Source organism: Canis lupus, chromosome 17 (genome assembly GCF_003254725.2).
Source record: "Canis lupus dingo isolate Sandy chromosome 17, ASM325472v2, whole genome shotgun sequence".
Classification (NCBI taxonomy): domain Eukaryota; kingdom Metazoa; phylum Chordata; class Mammalia; order Carnivora; family Canidae; genus Canis; species Canis lupus.
In genome coordinates, this window is record NC_064259.1 from 24,963,880 (window position 1) to 24,985,312 (window position 21,433).

The 21,433-nt window shown below is 48.0% G+C and overlaps 1 protein-coding gene and 1 long non-coding RNA gene across 7 annotated transcripts in view; both read right to left on the minus strand.

Moving 5' to 3' along the window:
• Nucleotides 1-21,433, minus strand: part of XDH (xanthine dehydrogenase) — a 59,905-nt gene that overhangs the window by 35,975 nt on the left and 2,497 nt on the right. For all 4 annotated transcript variants that reach the window (XM_049095338.1, XM_025454250.3, XM_049095337.1 and 1 more), the window contains exons 2-11: nt 17,532-17,589; nt 14,492-14,588; nt 13,219-13,327; nt 9,908-10,034; nt 8,888-8,949; nt 5,115-5,183; nt 4,703-4,792; nt 3,521-3,662; nt 1,027-1,119; nt 267-418 (exon numbers count right to left, since the gene is read on the minus strand). In XM_049095338.1, coding sequence (XP_048951295.1) covers nt 267-418; nt 1,027-1,119; nt 3,521-3,662; nt 4,703-4,792; nt 5,115-5,183; nt 8,888-8,949; nt 9,908-10,034; nt 13,219-13,327; nt 14,492-14,588; nt 17,532-17,589 — 999 coding nt within the window. The remainder of the gene's footprint in view (nt 1-266; nt 419-1,026; nt 1,120-3,520; nt 3,663-4,702; nt 4,793-5,114; nt 5,184-8,887; nt 8,950-9,907; nt 10,035-13,218; nt 13,328-14,491; nt 14,589-17,531; nt 17,590-21,433) is intronic.
• Nucleotides 14,614-17,525, minus strand: LOC125752720 (uncharacterized). 3 transcript variants are annotated; one of them, XR_007402869.1, is made up of 3 exons: nt 17,331-17,525; nt 15,700-16,072; nt 14,614-15,610 (listed from the first exon to the last, which is right to left on the minus strand). It is a non-coding gene; the product is annotated as an uncharacterized LOC125752720 (long non-coding RNA). The 3 variants fall into 3 exon arrangements; XR_007402868.1 differs by having other exon boundaries at nt 14,615-15,610; nt 15,700-15,831; nt 15,912-17,525; XR_007402867.1 differs by having other exon boundaries at nt 14,615-15,610; nt 15,700-15,858; nt 15,912-17,525.

Here is a 21,433-nt window from a genome sequence, read left to right on the forward strand (position 1 = left end):
CCACTTGCTGATAGCCAGCCAGAGTGACCCACAGGCCACCTTCATCAGAAGCACCTTCGGAGCTCCAGCCCAGCCCTACTGAGTCAGAATCTCTGAGAGTGGGGCCCAAGAATCAGCATTTTCACAAGCACCCCAGGCAGTTCTAAGCACCAAAGTTCAAGGCCCGCTGGGTCTTCGTCAGAGACCAGACCAGCCCCCACCCCACCCCCACCTTGTGACAAAGGCCTCATATCTTGAGCTTTGGGGACCCCTGAACAGGGACTCACCGCCACAGACTTGACCTGCTTCCCAGCAAACCAGCGCAACTGCTCCAGGACACCTTTGAACACCTCTGTTTTGTAGGCAGGAAGTTTGTTAACAGCATCGTGCAGTGTCTTTTCCACAATGCTCAAGGGGCAAGCAGCTCCAAAGGAGATACCTGGAAACACAAGCTCAGAATAACAGTGGATCCCTTCCCAGCTCAGAAGACACCTTCATACACAGCTCCTAGGACACTCTACTGGTCTCTGCGTGAGGCTGAACCAGATTTCACGTCTTTACATGGATGAGGAAATGAAGGCCCAGAGACGTTAAATGACTTGCCAAATGCCACAAGGCTAATTATAAGAGCCAAGACTCAACCACAGGTCTCTTGATGCTACAACCAGAATGCATTTCTCTCTAAACCAGTGGTTCTCAACTCAATAAAATCAGATATCTGAGGGTGAAGTCCTGGCTTTTTTTAAGAAGCACCCAAGATCTCTGAGCACTGACCCCTGCCCCATGAGTGATTCTAATGTGTAGCCAGGACTGAGAATGATTACTGAAAATCTCACAGCCCCCCTTACCCACTGGCACCCTACCATGGATGCTCAGGGGAGGAAGGCAATGAAGGGTGCCCTTCACTCCATACAGGGTGACTCCAGAAGAAGCAGGGAGCAGTGAGAGTCAAAGGAGTGGCTTTCCTGGCATCTCCTATGCCCCCTGTGACACATTCCTGGCATCCCAGCCCCTCCCTCCCTGGGCTCAGGGCAAATGTCTCCTTACCCTCCAGTCCGTGCTCCACTGCATTCAGCTCAGGGATCCAGGCTGGGCAGACAATCATAGGAAACAGCCTGTTCTTGAACTTCATCTCAATGCCTCGAGAGAAACGAGAAACCTGAAGTCAGAGGCTCCTACCAGAACAGGCCTCAGCACTCTTCCCACCACTCACACAGGATGTAGGACATATTCGCAATGGCATCATGCTCTGCGAGGGTCTTGGCATTGGCAGGTGCAGGAGACAGGATTCGGGGGTTCAGTACGGTTTGCACACTATTGGCCTGAAAACTGTGTCTTCCTCTCCCTCCTGAGAAAAAACCCTATGGGAATTCAAATGAGATAAACTTTTTTTTTTTTTTTTTTTGCTCACAAAAGCTTCATTTTCTTCATCTAGCTTCCTAACTCTGTGTTTGTGCTCTGACACCTTTACTACGATTTCTGTGCTTCAATAAGCAAAGCACACTTGATTGTGTCAAAAACACACTCAGTGCACGTGGAATCACATTAGGCTCCACTAATGTGTTTTTTTCGTTTCAAATGAGATGAACCTGAATTAACATGTGTGTGGGGAGGGGGCAGGCGTGGAGGGGATCACATATGAAGACACAGCATACTAAAATATGTCAGGAACCCATCTAAATGCTTTACATATTTTAACTTATTCTAGCCTTACAATAGCCTTGTGAGATACTGTGACTTTCCATTGATAGATGAAGAAGCTAAGGCTTAGGAAGATTAGGCTCTTGCCCAAATTACACAGTTAAGAATAGGCATGTTTCAGTTCATGAGCAATTCTTAGAGTCGGAGTATAATAGTAATAAAACAGGAAAGTCCAACACTCAGACAAAAAGGGAAATTGTCTAAGGAAGAAAGCATCAAACCTGCCTCCTCGGTCCCCAACATCTGCCTGAGGCCTTCAAGAGCGTGGCTTGCGGGACCACACATCTGTACCTGATTTCTATTCTGAGCCAGTCAAGTTAGAAAGCTCTGCGAACAGACTCACCTCTGTTCCTCAGACCCGGTTAGCTCTGCACCCTCTGAACCCTTCCCACAGAGCTCCAGATGGGAAGGTTCAAAAAGAAAAGTCTGTGCCTCCTCTCCACCCTCTTGTGTGCTGACTAGAGTCTCTGATGGGTGGTCCAGGTTTTGAGGAGTCTGGCCTGTTTGAATATTGGCTCCCAGGACAAAGAATGCAGGTAGAAGGCATATGGGGCCCATCTTGACAAGTCTCTCTACGTCTAGCTTCCCCCAAGCCCCTGCGCCGGCTGTCAGTGGTTATCCTGTTGGGTGTACTTGTATAAGGAAGAAGGGGTGAGGCAGATGCAGTGGTCTCAAGGAATTATTTCTAACTTGAAGCTTATACATTTGTTGTGGATTCCCTTCTATTAGAATCTGATTGGGTCCAGGATGTTAGGCGACCCCATGGCAAGGAACATGTCTTAGGTCAAAGAAGCTCGAAAATTCTTCCAGCAGTCATTGTCTGCTTTAACTCATGCTTCCCTGGACCCTAGGGCCATAACGACACAGGCCGTCAGGGTCACATCACTTGAGGCACATCTCATAGGCCACCCTGCCAGCCCCTCTGTGTCACATTACTACTATTGGGGTCTCTGTCCTGCACCTGTGTTCACAAGGGCAGGGCCTACTCTGTACTTCTGCCAGCTTGAAGCCAAGGCAGGGCCTCTCCTCTGTGTCTACAGATCCAATAAGAATTCAGGGCCCAGAGGGTTCCTTCCAGAACCAGAGCCAGGAGACTCCCACAGGACTGCTTGTGGCTGCTTAAAAGCATGTCCAGCCCCCACACCCCCAAACCACAGGTCTTCTAAGGTAGACCTTGGCTATGCCATGATTCTTTCTTCGGAGCCTCCCTGGGCTTAGGACCCAGCAAAGTGGAAATGGGACAGGCCAGCTCCAGAAGTGGATGGAGATTAGCAGGGACTCAAGCACCTCTGCTTCTGTCCCTCTGAGGAGTGGGGCGGAGAGCTACACAACATGAGTCACCCTGACCTATTTGCATATTGTGAGCCTCATGTCCCAGGAGGTGGCACCAACAGGGAGGTGGCCACAGTTATGGGCAATGCAGACACAATCACATTTGGACACCTCTCCTTGGCCTTTACCACATCACCCCCAGAAAAAGGGAAGGGCAAGAGAATGATATTTGTGGAACCCCTAACATCTGTCAGGCATCAGCCTAACATGTGACCCACATTACTCCATCTTCACTCAGACTGGGAGATGCTCAGGGGAAGGAAGAGTGACAATTGATCCCAAAGTCCCTGGCACATCGCTGGCCCTCTACGTGTTTATGCAGAGCAGTCAGCAAGGACGTCATCCAGTCCTGAGAACAACCCCTTAAGGAGGTATTATCACCTCCATATAGGAAATGGGAAAGGAGGGCAGGGAAGGAGAAGCAAGTGTTTTGAGGACATGGGGCCAGGGAGGGGTTGCTCCAGGTAGACTGGCCCCAGGCAGGCGGCACGGCTACCCTGGCTCTTACCAATCTCCGTGTTCCCCACCACCAGCTTGGCCTCGGGGTGCTGGGCTTTGAGGTCCAGCAGCTCCTTCAGGGTGGAGGCCTGGATCCAGGTCACTCGCTCGCCTTTAAAACACAGCTGCTTCTGAGGAACATCTTTCAGCCTCTGGAAAATATAGTTTCTTACCGCACTGTCCCCTTCCCACTGCCATTCCCTGATATATTTAAGTCTGCAGTGGGATCAACTCTTCTACCGATTTGTTTGATGCTGAATTAAGAATGATGATATAGGTCCAGGGAGAAGGAAGGGGAATGTCCTGTATTGAGGCAGGGAGTGTGTTGCAGCTCTTACATAGGTTATCTCACTTTGTTTTTAGGGGACCAGGAGATTATGGGAGCTTCACCTGCCACAACAGAACCGTCCTGACCAAAAGCCCGGGTTCTGTGCAGTGTCCCTCACTGTCTCCCGGAGGTGTAGTGGACGGGGTGTGGGAGGAGGCAGAGGTGTGACAAAGGGGTATCAGGGTATACAACAGAGGGCCGGTTCTAGTGTGTGAGGGGTGCTGTGGGGCTGGGAGAAAAAAAAAACAGATCAAACTGATAGTTTTTGCAAGATGCACAATCCAGAGAAAGATATGCCGGTGGCCAGCTGCAAAGCCCTTCTTTCCGGCCCATTGGACTCACTAGGTGTCTTCCTGTGCGCAACACCCCCTGGCATCTGCCCTTGAGAACCCGCAGAGGGGCTCAATTCTTTCCCTGCCACAAATGTTGGAGCAAAGAAGCAGAATCGCCACAGTGAGAGGGTGAGTGTGAGAGTGTTCCTAAAACAGAGCTGCAAGCCATGGATTGAACCCTTTGAGTACAGCTTTCTTCGTTTGTTGTTTCTTCGTTTCTCTGCTTGCAGAGAAGAGAATGGGTTGCTTGGGGGTTTATGCATTCAATTTAGCCAAGAGGTCGGCAGATGTTTCTGGAGCACCTGTTACTCTACGAGATGTGCCGGACGCTCTCTGTGCTCAGGGCACCATGTGTGGGAGAACTGTGAGTCTCTTTGGGAGTGTGTGACAGAAGGACCTTTCCTCTGGGTGTCAGAGGAAGGAAGGAAGAACAGACCAGGACACAAAGGTCCCCGTTGGTATGAAATAAAGTGGGTCTCCAGAGGCTCATGGCACAGAGACTTTGTTGGGCCTCTCTCTGGGCACCACCTACCAGCAGCTCTGGAGGGAAGATGGGCTCCTGGGTGGGGTCCAGTGGCATGAACTCTTCTGGGTTGAACAAAGATGGCGAGAGAATGACACGCTGGAAAAGGGAACATGAGGGTGATATCCTATCTCCTCCTTTAAAATGTCCTGTGGGACCTACCCAGCCCCTTGTCCAAGCAAGCTTGTTTGCAGCCCTCAGCCACTTGGTGGAGGGCCCAGAAGTTCCTGGAAAGGCAGGAACAGAGAGTTCTTGCCAGAAGACCCAGGGCTAATGTGCATATTCACCGCCCCCCCTCCCCCAATTCCGGGCATAACTATTCCCTCTTCCAGCCACGCTGTTCAGAGTTTGAAGAGAATCCATCGCCTCCTTTGATCTGAGACCAGCCCCCAGGCTTCCAGGGAGAGGAGGACCCACTTACTGAGCAGTCTTTCTTCTGGTTCAGGCAGCAGTTGGGGTTGTCCCTGCTCCCTCCACAGCACCCACCATCCTAGAGAGATGACAAATATTCACACAAAAAATACTTGAAAAGAGTTTTCACAGAAGCTAAAAAGAACCTGGATCACTAATGTCCAATGGCATCTGGCTCTGCTACTATCTCGGCATCAAAAGGAACAGCAGATGGCTGCTCCCCATCCCACCCACCTCTGCGGGGACGGAAGTCCTCCCTCTGCTTTAACCACTTTCCCTTTCTTGGTTCATGGAAACTAAGCAACTCATGAATAAACAGATAGGATCTCTCCTGGAAGTAGCAGGAAAATTTAATTTGACAAAATTTCTCTCTAGGGGCATCTAGGTGACTTAGTTGGTTAAGCCATGGACTCTTGGTTTCAGCTCAGGTCAGGATCTAAGGTTCTGGACTGTGTGCACTGGATGTGGAGCCTGATTAGGATTCTCTCTCTCTCTACCCCTCCCAACCCCATTCATCCTGGCTCACTCTCTCTCTCTCTCTCTAAAAAAAAAGAAAATCTCTCTATAAAGCTAAGTCCTATTTTATCAAAACATATCTTTATGCCCATTTTCCCCCTTTAAGGCTCCCTCCTTAGGAAACTTCTGTGAGAGAAATCCCCATTGGTGCTTTTTGGCCCTCTGCTCCTGCATCATCAAGTTCTGTGCGGCCTGGCTGGGCGCCTTTGAGGCTCTGGTCTGTGTGCGGCTCCTTCCAAGCAGGTCCAAACCAGTGCTAGCCTCAGAGATGTGTCCAGGCAGCGTGCCAGATAACCTCACCATTAGGCATTAGGCCCTTCTTGCCAAAAAGCTAAAAGCTCCTCCCTCCTCACTGTGACCCTGTCTGTGCTAAAGGTACAGGTCCAATGACCCATCACCCCTGGGGAATGAACTTGCTCAGGACCCCTCAGGGTGCCCGGGGGCACAGTATGGAGTAGAGTTCAGATCGCCGCCTCCCAGAACCGAGGCATTGAAGGTGGGAATGGGATGTGTTCACCTAAGTGATCTGTCCAAAGAAGGCAGGAGTCCCAGCTTAGCAGCTGCAAGACATTCCAGAATCGTGGAGTGATGCTGAGAGTCAAAGGTGGGAGGAACTCCCAGGCACGGCTCCAAGCACAAGTCCAAGCAGCCTGTTCCTACAAAAGCAGGTCTGGGGCAGCCCCTCCGCACATGAATCACAGGAGTCACATTTCCCAAAGGATGAGTCACACCTCGACTAGGGTGCCTAGGAAAGCCTTCGAAGGGCCTGGAGGCTGAATGTGCGGCCTTTGAGAACCTGAAAGCACCGTCAGCCGTGTCACCAGGAGAGAAGCCTCCCCGCCTCAGCCCCCTGCACGCGCTGTCCTGTGTGCAGACCCCAGGCCCTCCCGCGCTCACAGTCTTGCCACTGGCTCTCAGAGCTCTCCCTTTTGGACCTTCCCACCACTTCTCCTCTGTGTTTAGACAAAAAGGGAGAAAGAAATAAAGTTCTTCTAGTGTCTCTTATCTTTCTTCCTGGAGATGGGTGATGCAATGCGGGAGGAATCACCAGACCCCACCTGAAATGAGGGAACCTGTGTACAGCAAGCCATCAGCCTCACTCACCCAGTCCTTGTGGGGAGGGACATATTTCACAGATGTACATTTTCCAGATAAAGTGTCAGCACAGTCTTCCTTAGCTCTTTTTTCTTGAGAATTCATTGGCATGGCCATGACATAAATTACTGTGATGTACAATAATGTGGTACTGCCCTCAGTGTCTAGTGAGGTTGAATAAGGCTGGTGTTTTCCAAGGACAGATTTCTCCTTTCCTCAGCGGGCTGGACTATAGGCTTGTGATAATTTTTTTAAAATATTTTATTTTTTAATTTGACAAAAAGAGCGTGCACACAAGCAGGAGAAGCAGGAGAGAGAGAGAGAGAGAGAGAGAGAGAGAGGGAGGGAGGGAGAGGCAGGCTCCCCACGGAGCCTCCCCATGGAGACCAACGCGAGGCTCGATCCCAGGACCCTGAGATCATGACCTGAGCAGAAGGCAGATGCTAAACTGACTGAGCCACCCAGGTGAACCGGCTTGTGCTAATTTTTACAGTACCTCCATGTCTTTTTTGCTGCTAGATGGACATCATCATTTCTTGCTGTGAACAGTGTGCCTCCTTCTAGCAAACCGTCCTCACTTTCCTAATGTGTGTTCTGGGCATGCGAATGAACTAAGCAGGTTCGTTAGAATTGTGTGCAAAGTCAGAGTTCAGAGGCTCTAAAAAAGGACTTGGTGGGGAGGGGTCTCCAGTGAGTGATGTGCATGAGCTTCTAAGCACACTCTGTGTGCCAGTCATTTTGGAAGCTCTGCTCTGCTCACACTGCCTGGCAGCTGGATCAAGGGAATCAGGACCATTTCAATGATGATAAAACTTCAACCCTGGGAAGGAACACACCATGGACTACACTTGAAAGCCCTTCTCTTTCCAGAAAAAAGGAAGGCCGGTAAAATTGTATCTCTTTGAGAAGCCTCTTCAGAAATAAATACATGGACAAGATTAATCCTTGGTTCTTGGGGAAGCCTGAGCAATTTATGAAGATCAAATAGTGAGTAATGGAAAAAACATACCAGCATCATAATTTATAGTTGCCATGTATTTAGTACTTGAGACATGCCAGACATTGTTCTAAGGGCTTTTACAAGAAGTACTTTCCACAAATGCTGTAAGAATTATTATAGGTATTATTATAATTTTATGATATTATTATAATAACCTGTTTTCTTATAATTATATATGTACTATTATAACATTATAATATTGTAGGTATTCTAATAATCCCCATTTTAGAAACAAGGAAATCTGCCCAAGGTCATGCATCAGCTAAGTGAAAAGATGGGATTTGAACCCAGGTCTGCAGACTCCAAGTCGGTGCTTTCAGTCATTTTCACTGAAATCCACACTTCATTCCTCATCCTTTGTCATCAAACCACATTCAGCAGAGTGTGCTGCTTTCCCTCCCTGGAGACCCCACCCCCTTCTTCACCCTCTGTGCTCATTGGGATACAATACCCCTTTTCATAATATAGCGACCCTAAAGGTCAGTGAAAGGCACAGGGCCTGTGACTCCCCCACTCAACCCAGCATCAAACTGCAAAGAGACGGTTTGACTGGAGTCAGGAGCAGCTTGACCCAGCTGGGGAAATCAGGTAAAATCTGAGGAGATAAGCCAAGAAGGGAGAGGCCAGCACTCTGTCCTCCCTACCAGTTGGCAGGTGTGTGTCTGGGGTTCTGGAATCGGTGCCCGCACAGCCCGACTGTGGCTTCTCCCTCAGAGGTATACAAACACTGCCGGGATGCACAAACTGTCTGGACATCTAATTAGCAGTTTCATGAGGCCCACGGAGCGCCAACTGCAGACAGCAGCTGGGAGAGGACAGGAGGAGAGGCTCAGGTGCTGGGGGGCTAGGTTGTTCTTTAACACCAGGCTCAGCACCTGGGCCCGAGGAGCGCTGTCAGACCCGAATGCCCTGGAGGAAGTGAGCTGTTGGACAGCATGCTTCCTCCTGGAGCCAGCCTTCTGGAAGGAGAGTCCTGGGGCTATTGACGAGAGCCTTCTGAATGAGAATGGCAGAATGCCCGTGCCAGGTATCCACAGCAGGACGAGCTGCCAGCTGGCCACCCTGTCTTTTTCCTCTCTCTTCCAGAAGCCCTTGGCATCCCTCCCAACTGTGATTCCTGAGTGTTGCTGCTTTAGGAGCAAGTCCGCTGTTGTCCCCGGGCCCCCTCTTACCTTGGCGAAGGTCCGGAAGCCCTGGAGGATGGGTCTGTAGCCCGTGCAGCGGCACAGGTTTCCTGTGGGCCAAGGGGGGGAAAGCTGCATTGTGAGTGCAGGCCCCAGGGCGGGGGGGGGGGGGGGGGGGGGGGGGGTGGGGGGGTAGGGGGGAGGTTGTGACTTAGCTCCCGGCTCAGTGAGATGCTCAGTTTACTTAATCTGTTTCCTCTGCCTGGAACACCCTGTCCTCTTTCTTGTATTCCTGACCTCAAACCATCAATCACTTCTCCCAGAAAGCCTTCCTAGACGGCCCAGACTGAACCAAGTGCCTTTTCTGAGCACCCACATGGCCTAGTCATTGCTTTATCAGTAACCTTATCAAACTACATTATCAACTCTCTTCCCAGAGTGCAAACTCCTTGGGGGTAGAGACTGTCTTTCATCCCCTGGGGCATCTCTGTGTCCCCTGTACCTTGTATAGCACTTCACATGATAGGACTCGATACACTGATTGAATAAATGATGAATTGAAATGGTGAATGGATGGGGAGTCTTCTCTGTTCAATTCAGAGGAACGGACACCTTGTCCAGGCTCCCAGGCCCACTCACAGAAGGCAAAGTGGGAAGCCAGTTCCTGCCCAAGGTTCAGAATCATGATGTGGCCTTTGCAGAATCCTGCTCTAGTACAAGCTGAGAAGAAAGGGAGCCAAAAGACTACCCTCTGTGGATTTCCCAAATGATCTCCTCCTGTACCAGCCACCCAGTGCCACCCCATCCCAACACAGGAGGACACCCTCAGGAATAAAAACACTACTGCAGGAGACCCCAGAAGGTCTCCAAACCATGCAAATGTTCTTCAGACCCAGAGAGTGCTCAACTCCAGCAGACCTGAGCCAGCATGTTGGGGCTTGAGCCTTTCCTCCAAAGGGCAATTCCTCAACCTCCTAACCCATCCTTGGCTTCCACTCTGGCCCTCCCCTAACCTCCACAAAGCCCATTTGCTATTCCCCATCCTAGGCTGTGGCCTAAGGCCCCTACCTTGGAAGGCGTTCTCGATCTCCTCAATGGTGGGCTCAGGCTGGTTCCGGAGCAGCGTGTACATGCTCATGACGATGCCAGGGGTGCAGAACCCACACTGGGAGCCATGGCTTTTGGCAATTCTCTCCTAAAAGGGACAGACAACACAGAGGTACATGTTAGCAGAGCCTCTCTCAGGCTCCCTAGATGACCCAGCAGAAGCCGGTCCATGTCAACAGACCATATGGGGGAGCAGTCAGTGCACAAAATCAGTCCTAGTCCCAGCTGTGGCCTTGGTCAGGTCACCAAGCTTCTCCAGAGCCAGAGGTTCCTCACCTGTGTGATGATGACCACCCTAACTAGCACTTATCTCTGGAGCTGTGGTGAGGATTTAATAAGATAATTTACATAAAATTCTTAACATTATTACACCCAGCACATAGTAGATGATCAACCAATGTTAGTTATTCATAGGATAGTCTCTTCAAAGATTAGTGACCATTAGAACCAGAAGGGCTTCTCACTCTCCATTCTCTGCACTGAAAACAGGAGGAAGTAGGCCCAGAGATTTGAGAGATTTAGCCAAGAACACACATGGTGAATGCAAGAGCCGTGTCATGTTCTTTTAATACACTAGCCTGTAATCCAGCTCAACTAGCATTTACTAAGAACCAAATGAATGCATTTTTTTCCAAACTAGAACATTGCTACATACTTAAGGGAAGGAAAAGCATGGAGTCCATAAGAGTTTGGAAATGTGCCATATAGAATTTTCTATATGCATTGAATGTCACAGAATTTTCACTCGAACTCTGCAAGATTTTTAGTGTAAGGAGATTCTTCATGTCCATATTATTATTATTATGTCTCTTGGGAGTTTCTCCTGGTACGTAAGTAAAATTGCTAAAGTACTGTATTTCCAGTGCCTAGCATATACATTCATCCATTTATATATATTTACTGAGAACTTGTTATGTGCCAAGCATAGTAAGGGCACTGTAGATAGAGCGATGAAGAAGAGAGATGAGGCCCCCAGTCTTGTGAAGTTGTAGGGAAAATACTGACAAAAGAAACAGGTAAAGATCAATGCTATGTAGAGATTTAATACAGGCTGGCAGTGGCTGAGTGACCAGTGGCTACTTGCAGTGCTCAGAAACAGCGACTCTGAGGAAGTGACTTTTAGGTTGAATTTAATAACATGACTTAAATCAGGGAAGAGTGTATATGACCTCCTTACATTTGTTAAGAATCACTCTGGGGGCACCTGGGTGGCTCTGTGGGTGAAGCATCTGATTCTTGATTTCTACTCAGGTCATGATCTCAGGGTCATGGGATTGAGCCCTGCACTGGGCTCTGTGCTGGGCATTGAGCCTGCCTAAGATTCTCTCTCTCTCTCTCTCTCTCTCTCTCTCTCTCTCTCTCTCTCCATCTCCCTCTGCTCCTGTCCTGCTCTCTCTCTCTCTTTGTCCCTGATTTTCTCTCTCCCTCTCTCTCTGCCTCTGTCCTGTTCTTTCTCTGTCTCTCTAAAAAAGAAAAGAAAACAATTACTCTAGCTGTGGGTAGGGAATGAATAGGTTACAGGGGACAAGAGTAGAAACAGGGACCAGGACACAGTGGTCCTGGCCAGACAGCATGGTGGCTCAGACCAAACAGTAACAGAGGAAGGAGAATGAAAACTTTATAGGGTTTGGAAGTAAAGTGGATGCCACTTCTGGATGGATTGGGTGTAGGGCAGGATCCATCAAGAATCAAAGGTGACTCCTGGGTTTTTATCTTGAGCAATTGGGTGGATGCTTTTACCATTGACTCAGATGGAAGAAGACTGGGGAAGAAAGGGTAAAAATAGGGTCTGTGAAGTTTGAGATTATAATCTATACGGGGATGTCAAGTAGGCAATTGGAAATAGGAATATAACCTCTAAGGAGAGGTCAAAGCTGAGGATACAAAGAGGAGTGCCGTTGGCCCTAGATGGTACTGAACTTGCCTGGGTAGAGGGTGCAGATGGAGCGGGGAAGGAGCCAGGCCCCAGCCCGCAGGGCACTGCAGCAATTAGGCAAGCCTAAAGCCAGCAGCCGGCACCAGCTTGGAGGTGGGAGGAACATGAGCAAAGCCTAGTGTCATAGGAACCACAAGAAAACAACAACAACAACAATGCACAAGGAGAAGTGGAATCTGGTTCCACAACTCACCTGGAGCCGAAATAAGTGCATGGGAAATGAGAATCTGTACCATTGGAAAGGGAGAGTTTTAGTGAATTATTCACATATGATCCCTGTGCTTAAACTGTTCTTTCATCTGCTTGTTTCAAAGAAAATTACAAGCCCGAATTAACCCTCTCACATCCCCGGCAGGTTGGGCAAGTTTAGCAATTTCCCCTTTTGCTGCCTAAAAGAAGCCCTAGGGGTGAAGCATCAAGCGCTCTGACGTCATGAGGCTCGCTGAAGCCGCCCCTCCACCCCCAGGAGTACAACCAGCTTGCTCAGCCCAAGGCGTCGCCGGCATCCACATAAGGTGCCCCAGGAAGGCATGATCTGAGCAGCAGGTCTCCTCGTGTGGCCAACGGGCCGGCCTCTGGCACCTTCTGTGACTGTAACGTCCTGAAGAAGGCGTCCTGCCTCAATTTCCCCATACGAAGAGCATTGGAAACCATGGCCCTTCCTTCCCACAGTACTCTGATCCTGTTTGCTGCCACGCTCCTAAGCATCCTGAGCATCCTGATCCTCTCCACAAAACCTCCCAGACTACTGTAAACTCCGTTCCTATACCGTCAGAAGAAAAGCTTTGGTCAGACCCTCCCACCCCTCTCTATTCTCTCGTTAAGCCCTCGGGGTTAATGAGGTTAGAGACCTAGCTGCCCTCACCTGTCTCACCTGCAGGTGGCGCCAGAGAAGAGCAATGAAATTACCATTGGAGGGAGCAGGGAGTAGGTGGGCTTTTTAATCCAGAGCACAGAGGATTTGGAATCTTGAATCTGCCACCGCGGAGGTTTCCAAGGCACACACGGGGTGTGTGGGGTGGGGGTGCTGGGTGAGGCGGCCCCTGGCCCCCCCTCCTTCCAGGTCCAGCAGAGCCGGACTGCCCTGGCCACCAGAGCTGGAGGCCTCCTGGCTCCCCGCAGGATCGTCCCTTGTCTCACCCACCCCGGCCGCAGGAGGGAGCTTCAGGCTTGGGGCCTCGTCTTTCTGCCCCACAGTCCCCAGAGGAGAGGAGGAGGAGGTGAGGGACATGGCTGGGCCACACTGCGTCCTGCCCAGACAGTACACTCACTCTCACAGCCCAAAAAAGTAAATCTGCCGCCCTGGCATGAGCCTCCCTTGCCTCCAATTACCTACCTGCACAGGATGCAGCCTGGATTTGGTGCTTCCTATTCCTTCCACGGTAGTCACAGCAACATGATGCAAAGAGCAGATGGGGGCCAGGCAGGCATTGGCAGAAACGTGGCTGGGGCCCTGGATTAAGGTCATTCCATTGTCCACTCAGGCCCTCGGAGACTTTGAGATGCTTTGTGTCATTACCCCCTCCATGTTACATTCTGGTCTCTTCCATGGGTGTCCTCCCCTCTCTACCCAGGACTCTGGGCTAGTCACAAAGGAAACTCCCCCACCTCCACCCCACTGAGGCACAAGCCCCTACAGAGTCTCTGAGCTGGAACACGAGGGCCAAGGTCACCACCAGCCACCTCATACTCAGCCCAATCCTGGAGGCTGAGTCAAGAGGAAATTTCTGGCAGGTTCCAGGCCCAGTTCTTGCTCATCTCTCTGCAGGGCCCTTCCTTAGCCTCTTCAGTTTCAGAACCTCCAGTCACTTTTGTTTCCCTGCTCTCACCTCCTTGCCTTCCATCCTCTGTGGGGGAAAGAGGAGGGAATATGAGACACCAGCCCCCTTAAAAAGAGCTTCCTGATGTCCATTTGTCCATTCGTCATTCATCCATTTATACAAGCAACATCAGTTCCTGAGGGCCAATCATATGCCAGGCACTCTGCTAAGGGCTGAGGAAATAAAGGTAAGATGTTCTTCAATAGCCCATGATCAACCCAGGAAAATGTGTGAAGCAAGGGCGAAAATGCGATTTAAACCGCTTATGGTGTTTCAGGAGGGCTGAGGACTGGTACTATGGGACCAGCACAGATGAGGAGTACCTCACCCATTCTTGAGAGGTCAAGGAAGGCTTCCCGGAGGAGGTGATATTTTGTGCAGTCCTAAAAGGCTATCACAAGTCAGCCAGGTAGAGAAGTCCTAGAAGAAAGGACATTCAAGACTTGGGCAACAGCTTATACGAGACCAGGAAATGAGTAAGCAGAGAGTGTCAGTAGTTCATAATTGTTCCCGCAAGGATGGAGTGCTGAGCCCATGGAGAGAGACAACTGGGAAGGAAAGATGAGCCATACCGTGAAGGGCCCCAAGCACTAAGCACAGAGATCGGACTCCACAGGCAGTGGAGATTGATTGAAGGATTTCATGAGATTGGAAATGAGTCTAGATCTTAGAAAGTTCACAGGTGCATGTACACACACACACACACACTCACAACCTGACCCCTGCATCACAACCTGACCCCTGCATCACAGTCCTTGCATGGACAATCAGCCAGTAGGCAAAGGATACACGATCTTGTTCTGGAAACGATCGTACTTGGAAAGCATCACGGTACAAGCCCCACAGCCCCCTTCTCCACAGCCCAGCTTGGTCCCACTCAGCCGCACTGGATGGTCGAGAGTTAAGGAATATGAACTCACAGAAGAGTCTTTGCTGGGCTGCTGGGAAGTATGTGAGCAGAGCTCTAAGTATAGAGACATCTATTTTTTTAAAAGATTTTATTTATTCACAAGAGACATAGGCAGAGGGAGAAGCAGACTCCCTGTGGGGAGCCTGATGTGGGACTCGATCCCAGGACCCCAGGACCATGCCCTGAGCTGAAAGCAGACGCTCAACCACTGAGCCACCCAGGCATCCCTATAGAGCCATCTATGGCCAGTCACAGGCTCAAGCCCCTCAACCTGGGGAGGCAGCAGACCCACATGGCCCCCTCATCCAGAAAGTCTGCACTGTACCCCTGAAGGCAAAGAATGGAACCATCTCCCCTGCACAGTTGCGGAAAGGCATCAGGGTCCCATCAGACAGCACCCAAGTATTCCCCAGGACTGGATCCCTATTGCTCTCCAATTCTGGAGATTTTTCTTAGCATTAAGGTCTTCTTGGCAGGGTCTTATAGGCTCCCCACCCTGTGGTCACACTGGGCAGGTGAATCAGGCATCTCAAAGGCTGAGCATGTGGGGCAGCCCTCACCTCAACCCGGCTGGGTGTGCAATGAAGCCACTTAGGCCAGACAGAGACATTGATCCGTTCTGGGACTACTGAGTCCTGATTTGTCACCTTGGACCTTTTGGATTGATGATGCCAGGAACCAAAATCAGCATTGGACCATGAGCTTCTGAACATCCACCCATAGGATATGTGAACAAAAATTAAAATGAAGATAATCTTGAAGGTCGGGGACAAGTATTGGAGCCATCGCTTACATATACTTGCAGAAACAGTCTGATAACTTTAAGTCTGTGAATGTGCCTATCAGTAATAGGCTTATTCTAGAGAACAGCACTGACGGTGGTCCCTTTCCATGAGATACATGGTCTCCCTTGCTGCCTTTCCCACAGGCTGCAGGCCTCTGAGCCATCTAGCTATCTACCAAAGTTGGAGGTCATTATCGCTGGTCACTTCCCTCATCTGAAAAATGAAATTAAAATTCATCACAAATTCTAGGTAGCCATTAATGGTTTGATTATTCAGTCATTTGAGAAATATTTATGTTTTACCTTTAATATGCTGGAATTAGCCTCTTTAAACAATGACATAGCATCTTATACTTGAAAAATACTTATATCCATGTGCCCATTTGATCTTCACAATAATTTCATGAGCAGGTGTGGCAGGAGCTCCTATTTCCCCTACAGATTAAAACAAAACAAAGCAAACTGAGGCCCAGGGGTTAACATGAGCCTTGCAAGGCAACAGTCACTCAGGTCACCTTGTGTTAGGGCCCAAGCACAGTCATCTGACTCCAGATGTGGGGGCTCCTCTTCACCATGTGGTTGTATCTTTTAAAATACATCTGGGAAGAGCTTTCCATATCCTAAGTTATTCTTCTCGCTCATCCAAATATCTGCAGTTAGCAGCAGTTCAGACAACCTGGAGGCACATGGAGACAAAGGAAAGTAGCCCAAAGTCTAGCAAAAGCTTCTAGCCTGAGGATCTTTTTGGAAGCCAGTGTAGAAGTCAAGACTGGGGCTTTGTTTTGCTTTCCCACAACTCTCAGAAATGAACTCTTGGCACAAACAACAAAAAGCCACTTAATCTTCATTTACATGAAAACTTTCAGTTTCAGATTTCATTTGAAACTTGACCTTTAAACTAGCAATTGCTACAATCACAAACATGTGAGGCTCTCAGGCCTTCAAAACTTCATTAGAAAACGAATGTTGGTGCCAACAATCTCTGAGAATGTGCCTCTTTTCTCAGACCCCTCAGGTAGAGGGGCTGGAAGTGGAGTCCTGTGTATTCTCCTGATCCTACTGAGTGATTCCACTTCTGCAACAGAGCCACCAGGTTCGTGTGTCATGAAACTCCAGACCTGCCCTCTCTAGATAGAAAACCCAAGACAAAATACACCAGAGCCAGATACCATCTGATAAGAGGTGAGTGAACCAAAGGTAAGGCTGTGGATTTCAGGCTTGTTTCTATGGGTACTGATACAATCGTCTGCTGTCCTAAAATATGTCACTTGAATGAGCCACTGGATATCCCTGTCTCTGGGAGTGAGAGGAGTTTGTTGACAGAGGTCAGGATGAGCATCATCCCAACAACCGACCCTGAAGAGTTTCCAGTGTGTGTGGAAGGTTAAGAGCATGGCTCTAGGCTTTAGTCTGGGCTTTGCCAGCATTTGCCGGGAATACATGAGCAAGAAGCAGGTCCCTCCTCATGTGTCAGCTTCACTTCCTCCTCTGTCAAAGGAATTGCTGTGGGGGTCAATAAGATTACCCATGAAAATCACCTTGAACTCCACCTACACATAGTAAATGCTCAGGCGTCCCCAGTCCCTTGTCTCCCAGTGCCTGCCATCTCCACAACGGATGATACCTCTGCACAGTTCCCCCAGCTCAGGCATCCTTTCCCCAACAGCGCTCCTTCCTCTAACATTCCTTCCATCTTCACAGAACTGGAAAGATTCCCCAGGAAGCCCACTGTGGATCATCATAGATCTGCTGAGGAAGGCCCACTCCTCCTGAGGGGAACAGCCACAGAGTTTAGCAGGGCTGATGAAGGCCTTTCACAGCCACTCATTTTACAGGTCCAGGATTAAACCTTGGCGTTACTAGAGTCCTACCCGGAAGAGATCTTAAGAAACATCAAAAATAATCATCTCATTCGATGGTTGATAATTTTATACCTGGAGAGCTCAAATGGCTTCCCAGGGTCACACAGCTGCTGAGTGCCAGAGCTACAACTACAACACAGGTGTCCAGAGCCCTACTGCAAGGCTCTGTCCTCCACACTTCACAGCATCCAACCAGTCACTAGCCAACGACAAAGGGTCTGGAGAATGAATCCCCCCTGACCCTTTCCAAACCCTCATCTAAAGTCAGGATACATTTTCTTCTCAGGTAGGCCAAAAGGGTTGTTTCTGGATCTGCATTTTTCTCCACCACCTATAAGAACAAAAACAAAAGAAAAATATATCATAAGTATGCTTAGCCATTGTCTCATCCCAAAATCTGTGAAGTTAATAGGGATGTGCTCAATAGATCATGAAAATGAAAATGTTATTCTTGATGATTCCATACGAACGAACATCATAACTACAAGCCAAACTGTGAGCACGCTGGTATTTCCCAATCCTAAAATTCTACATGAATGCTTAGCTCTGGATCCATCTCAGAGGGCTCTGGTGTTGCACCTGGCGTGTTGGCTGACCCAGGTTGAGCGCCCTTCAAATCAAACATGTCAGCTCACTTCCAGGTGCTGGATCACACCACAGATAGCTAAACATGGCAGTAGGCAGATCTCTGGCTGTGCCTCCTGCATGTACATTCTCAGTGATTAGAGGGCCAGTCTGTTAGCCTGGGCTTACAGCAGAGGATTATATGTGTTGGGCTATCAGAGCCAACAACATAACACATGCCTCCTCTATGTCAGGCATAGAGGAGAAATCTCAACCCACAAATGGTATATTCAAGAAGATGGAAAGGTTGTTTACAAAGTGAGGTGCCAGTTTCCGATGCAAATAGTCAAAGGAAATCCACGAAAAACTCTTTCGCTACTCAGACTCATCATACATTATCAAGGGTAATAGGGTTAGGGTGACTGGAATGGTTAAGGAGAGAGAATATATTACAAGAGTTTCTTAGGAGCAAACAGCACTATGAGTATTACGTCTTCCTACGGTTGAGGAGAGGTATGTGCCTCACACCTCAAACTTGGTGAGGGGGCTTCCATAGCCCTATAGGTGAAGCTAACATACATCCTCTGTAGGACAGGAGATATGGTGGTCTGGCTAAAGAAAGGCTTACCAGAGAAGCTGAAGAAGAAATGGTACTGTTGGGATTGGTGTGTACTCCCGAAGTCCACACTATGAAGTGTTGGCTCTAGACCTGGTGTAGGCAATGTGAGAGAGCAAACTGGCATGGAGGTGTTTAGATCTCCCCCAGACACGGACTATGGAAAGTTTGGGACCTCCAACAGGGTCTGTGTGGAGTGGACTTCCCAACACTAGAGGGTGAGGAAGAGCAGTCTGCTAGAGAAAAGCATTCCCCCTGTCATGAGACTTGCAATTGAATGTTCCCAGTGGTGGGAAGCCATCTTACACCGGCACTGATTAAATGAGGACTTTCTTGCTAACTCCACCTCTGTATCCTGAATTGAGACTGTGTATGAAAACTTAGATGTGACCACAGGATTTTTTGTTCATTAAAAGCAATCTAGAAAGTCATGAAACCACCAGAATTTGCCCTTTGAAGAAAGTTTACAGGAAAGTAGAAAATCAAATGGAGTTTCCTTTCATGATTACACTCCACAAGTCCAGTTTGTTCCAAGTCCCGGTTACAAAGCTCACACAGGAAGTTACTTCTTTTCTCTTGGAGAAGTCATAAATTGCACAAATAAAGATCCCTATCACTTTGCTTGCAAATGACAGGAAGAGGCTCTTAACTTACTACCTTCCCCCTAAGCTATTGCTTCTTCTTTCTTCCAGCTCAGCTTTCATCACATCAGTCCCTTGCTCTGTGCCTTCGGTGACTTCCCACATATTCCAGGTAGCATCCAAGTTCCTTAGGCTGTCTTCATTTTCAGCCTTTTCTCCTAGATCTCTGCGAACCTGGTCTTCACACTCCAGAGAAAATACAACATGTGCCTCTAACTCTGTGCCTTTGGCCATTCTGTTCCTCTTCCACCTGCATCTTGACTTAGAAGACCCCAAACGCTTCCCTGGCAAAGGTTGTTTTTTTTTTTTTTTTTCTGGCAAAGGTTTTTTATGTCACCCCAGCCAGGAGTGGTCTAACCTTCCTTGCATTCGTAGAGAGAATGGCTGTGCCACTCTCACAGTGCAGCTGCAGGGTTGCCCCGGGCAACTCCATGGTACCCTCTCTGAACAGGACGCCACAATGGATATTCCAAAGGACAGATGCTTTGTGGGTATATGAGCTGAGGAAATACTGGGTTCAGCAGATTGTTCTGATAAAACTTAAAGATCAAAATAAATACTAGCTCTAATAGATTTTAACCCACTAAATAAGATTAAGACTTATGAGTCCAAAGTGATAACTAATAAATAAACAAATTGGAAAGAAAGGAAAGTTCTTCTAGGAATGACAACTAATGAATACAGTTAACCATCTTGCAATCAGTATAATAATTGATCCAGTCAAGAATCATCAATGGGTGCTAAAACTAACAGGTGAAAGCTTAATGATCAAGATACATAGACTCAAAGTATCTTCTCACAGATTATTTATTAACTATAAAAGTTAAAAAAGTAATCTTACAGTGGAGAAAACTGATGGATACCACTTTAACCAAGTGATCCAAGTTCACATTGGGGAAATAATGTGAATAATGGGGAAAATAATTTCCCCTCTAAATAATGGGGAAACTGACATCTTGTGTCTCCCAATATAATGCACGGAGGAACATTTATCACTTCTCTGGCATTCTTGCCCCAAATGCAGACTCTGAATCCAATTATAAGAAAGCATGACACAAACTCAAAATCAGAGATATTCTAAGAAATAATGGCCCATTCTCCTCATAAACATCAATGGCACAAAAGACAAGGAAAGTTAAAGAGCCGTTCCAGCTTTCAGGAAATTTAAGAAATATGGCAATTGACTGTATGACCCTGGGTCCTGTGGACTGGCTTAGGGGAAAAGTTATAAATGATATTATTGGGGAAATTGGAATATGTTGCAGAAGGGCTATAGATTAGATAATAGTATTATATCAACACTGGATTTCCTGACTTTTATAGGGACTGGTTCTATAAGAATACTCTCACTCTTCATTTAAGGGGTAAGAGAGCATGACATTGGAAATTTACCCTCAAATGGTTGGGAAAGAAAATTTTATATTTTATGTATCCATTTCTATTAACTATATACATAAATAAATATAAAAAATTATTTAGGTACTTATATACATCTGTGTATCTACATATATATATCTGTAAACATATCCATATATATCAAATACATGCGTGTATCACATAAACACCTGTGTGTGTGTGTGTGTGTGTGTGTGTGTGTGTGTGTGTGTACAGGGAGAGAAAATGAGAGATAATGATAAAGCAAATGTGGCAAAATGGCAACAGCTGGTGAATGTGAGTAGTCTTGTGAGTATTTTTTTGTATTCTTCTTGCAACTTTTTTGTACATTTAAAATAATTTCAAAATGCAAAAACGTTTAAAAAATAAATTTCTTCAGTAGAGGATTTCTAAGGGCTTTTAATACTCGTGCCTTCATTCTGTCCTCATTAAATTGGGCACCTGCTATGTGCCTACATTGTGCTAAGTAGTTTAAGAATATCTGAAAAGAGGAGGTGCCTGGGTGGCTCAGTTGGTTAAGACTCATGATTTCAGTTCAGGTCATGATCTCATGGGTCATGGGATGGAGCCCCGTGTCACGTTTCATGCTCCACAGGAAGTCTGCTGGAGATTCTCTCCTCTACCCCTCCCCCCACTTGCAAGTGTGCACATTTTCTCCCTCCTCTCCCTCTCTCTAAAATAAATAAATCTTCTTTAGAAAGAGAGAGAGAGGGGAGTATCTGAAAAGAGCATTTCATGAGATTCGTTTTCTGTGAAATACATTTTGCAATTTATTACTTTGCCTAATTATAATCTATCTCTTTAACTGGTCCATAAGGTCTCGAATGGCAGATGCCTGGCCTCTTCTTTAGAGATCATATTCATCCAATGCATACGACCCCACAGGCACAGGCCTGGGAGGAGCTCATATAGGTGAGTGAGCCCAAGCCACTGTGAGGCTCTCTGTAGCTGCCACCTGC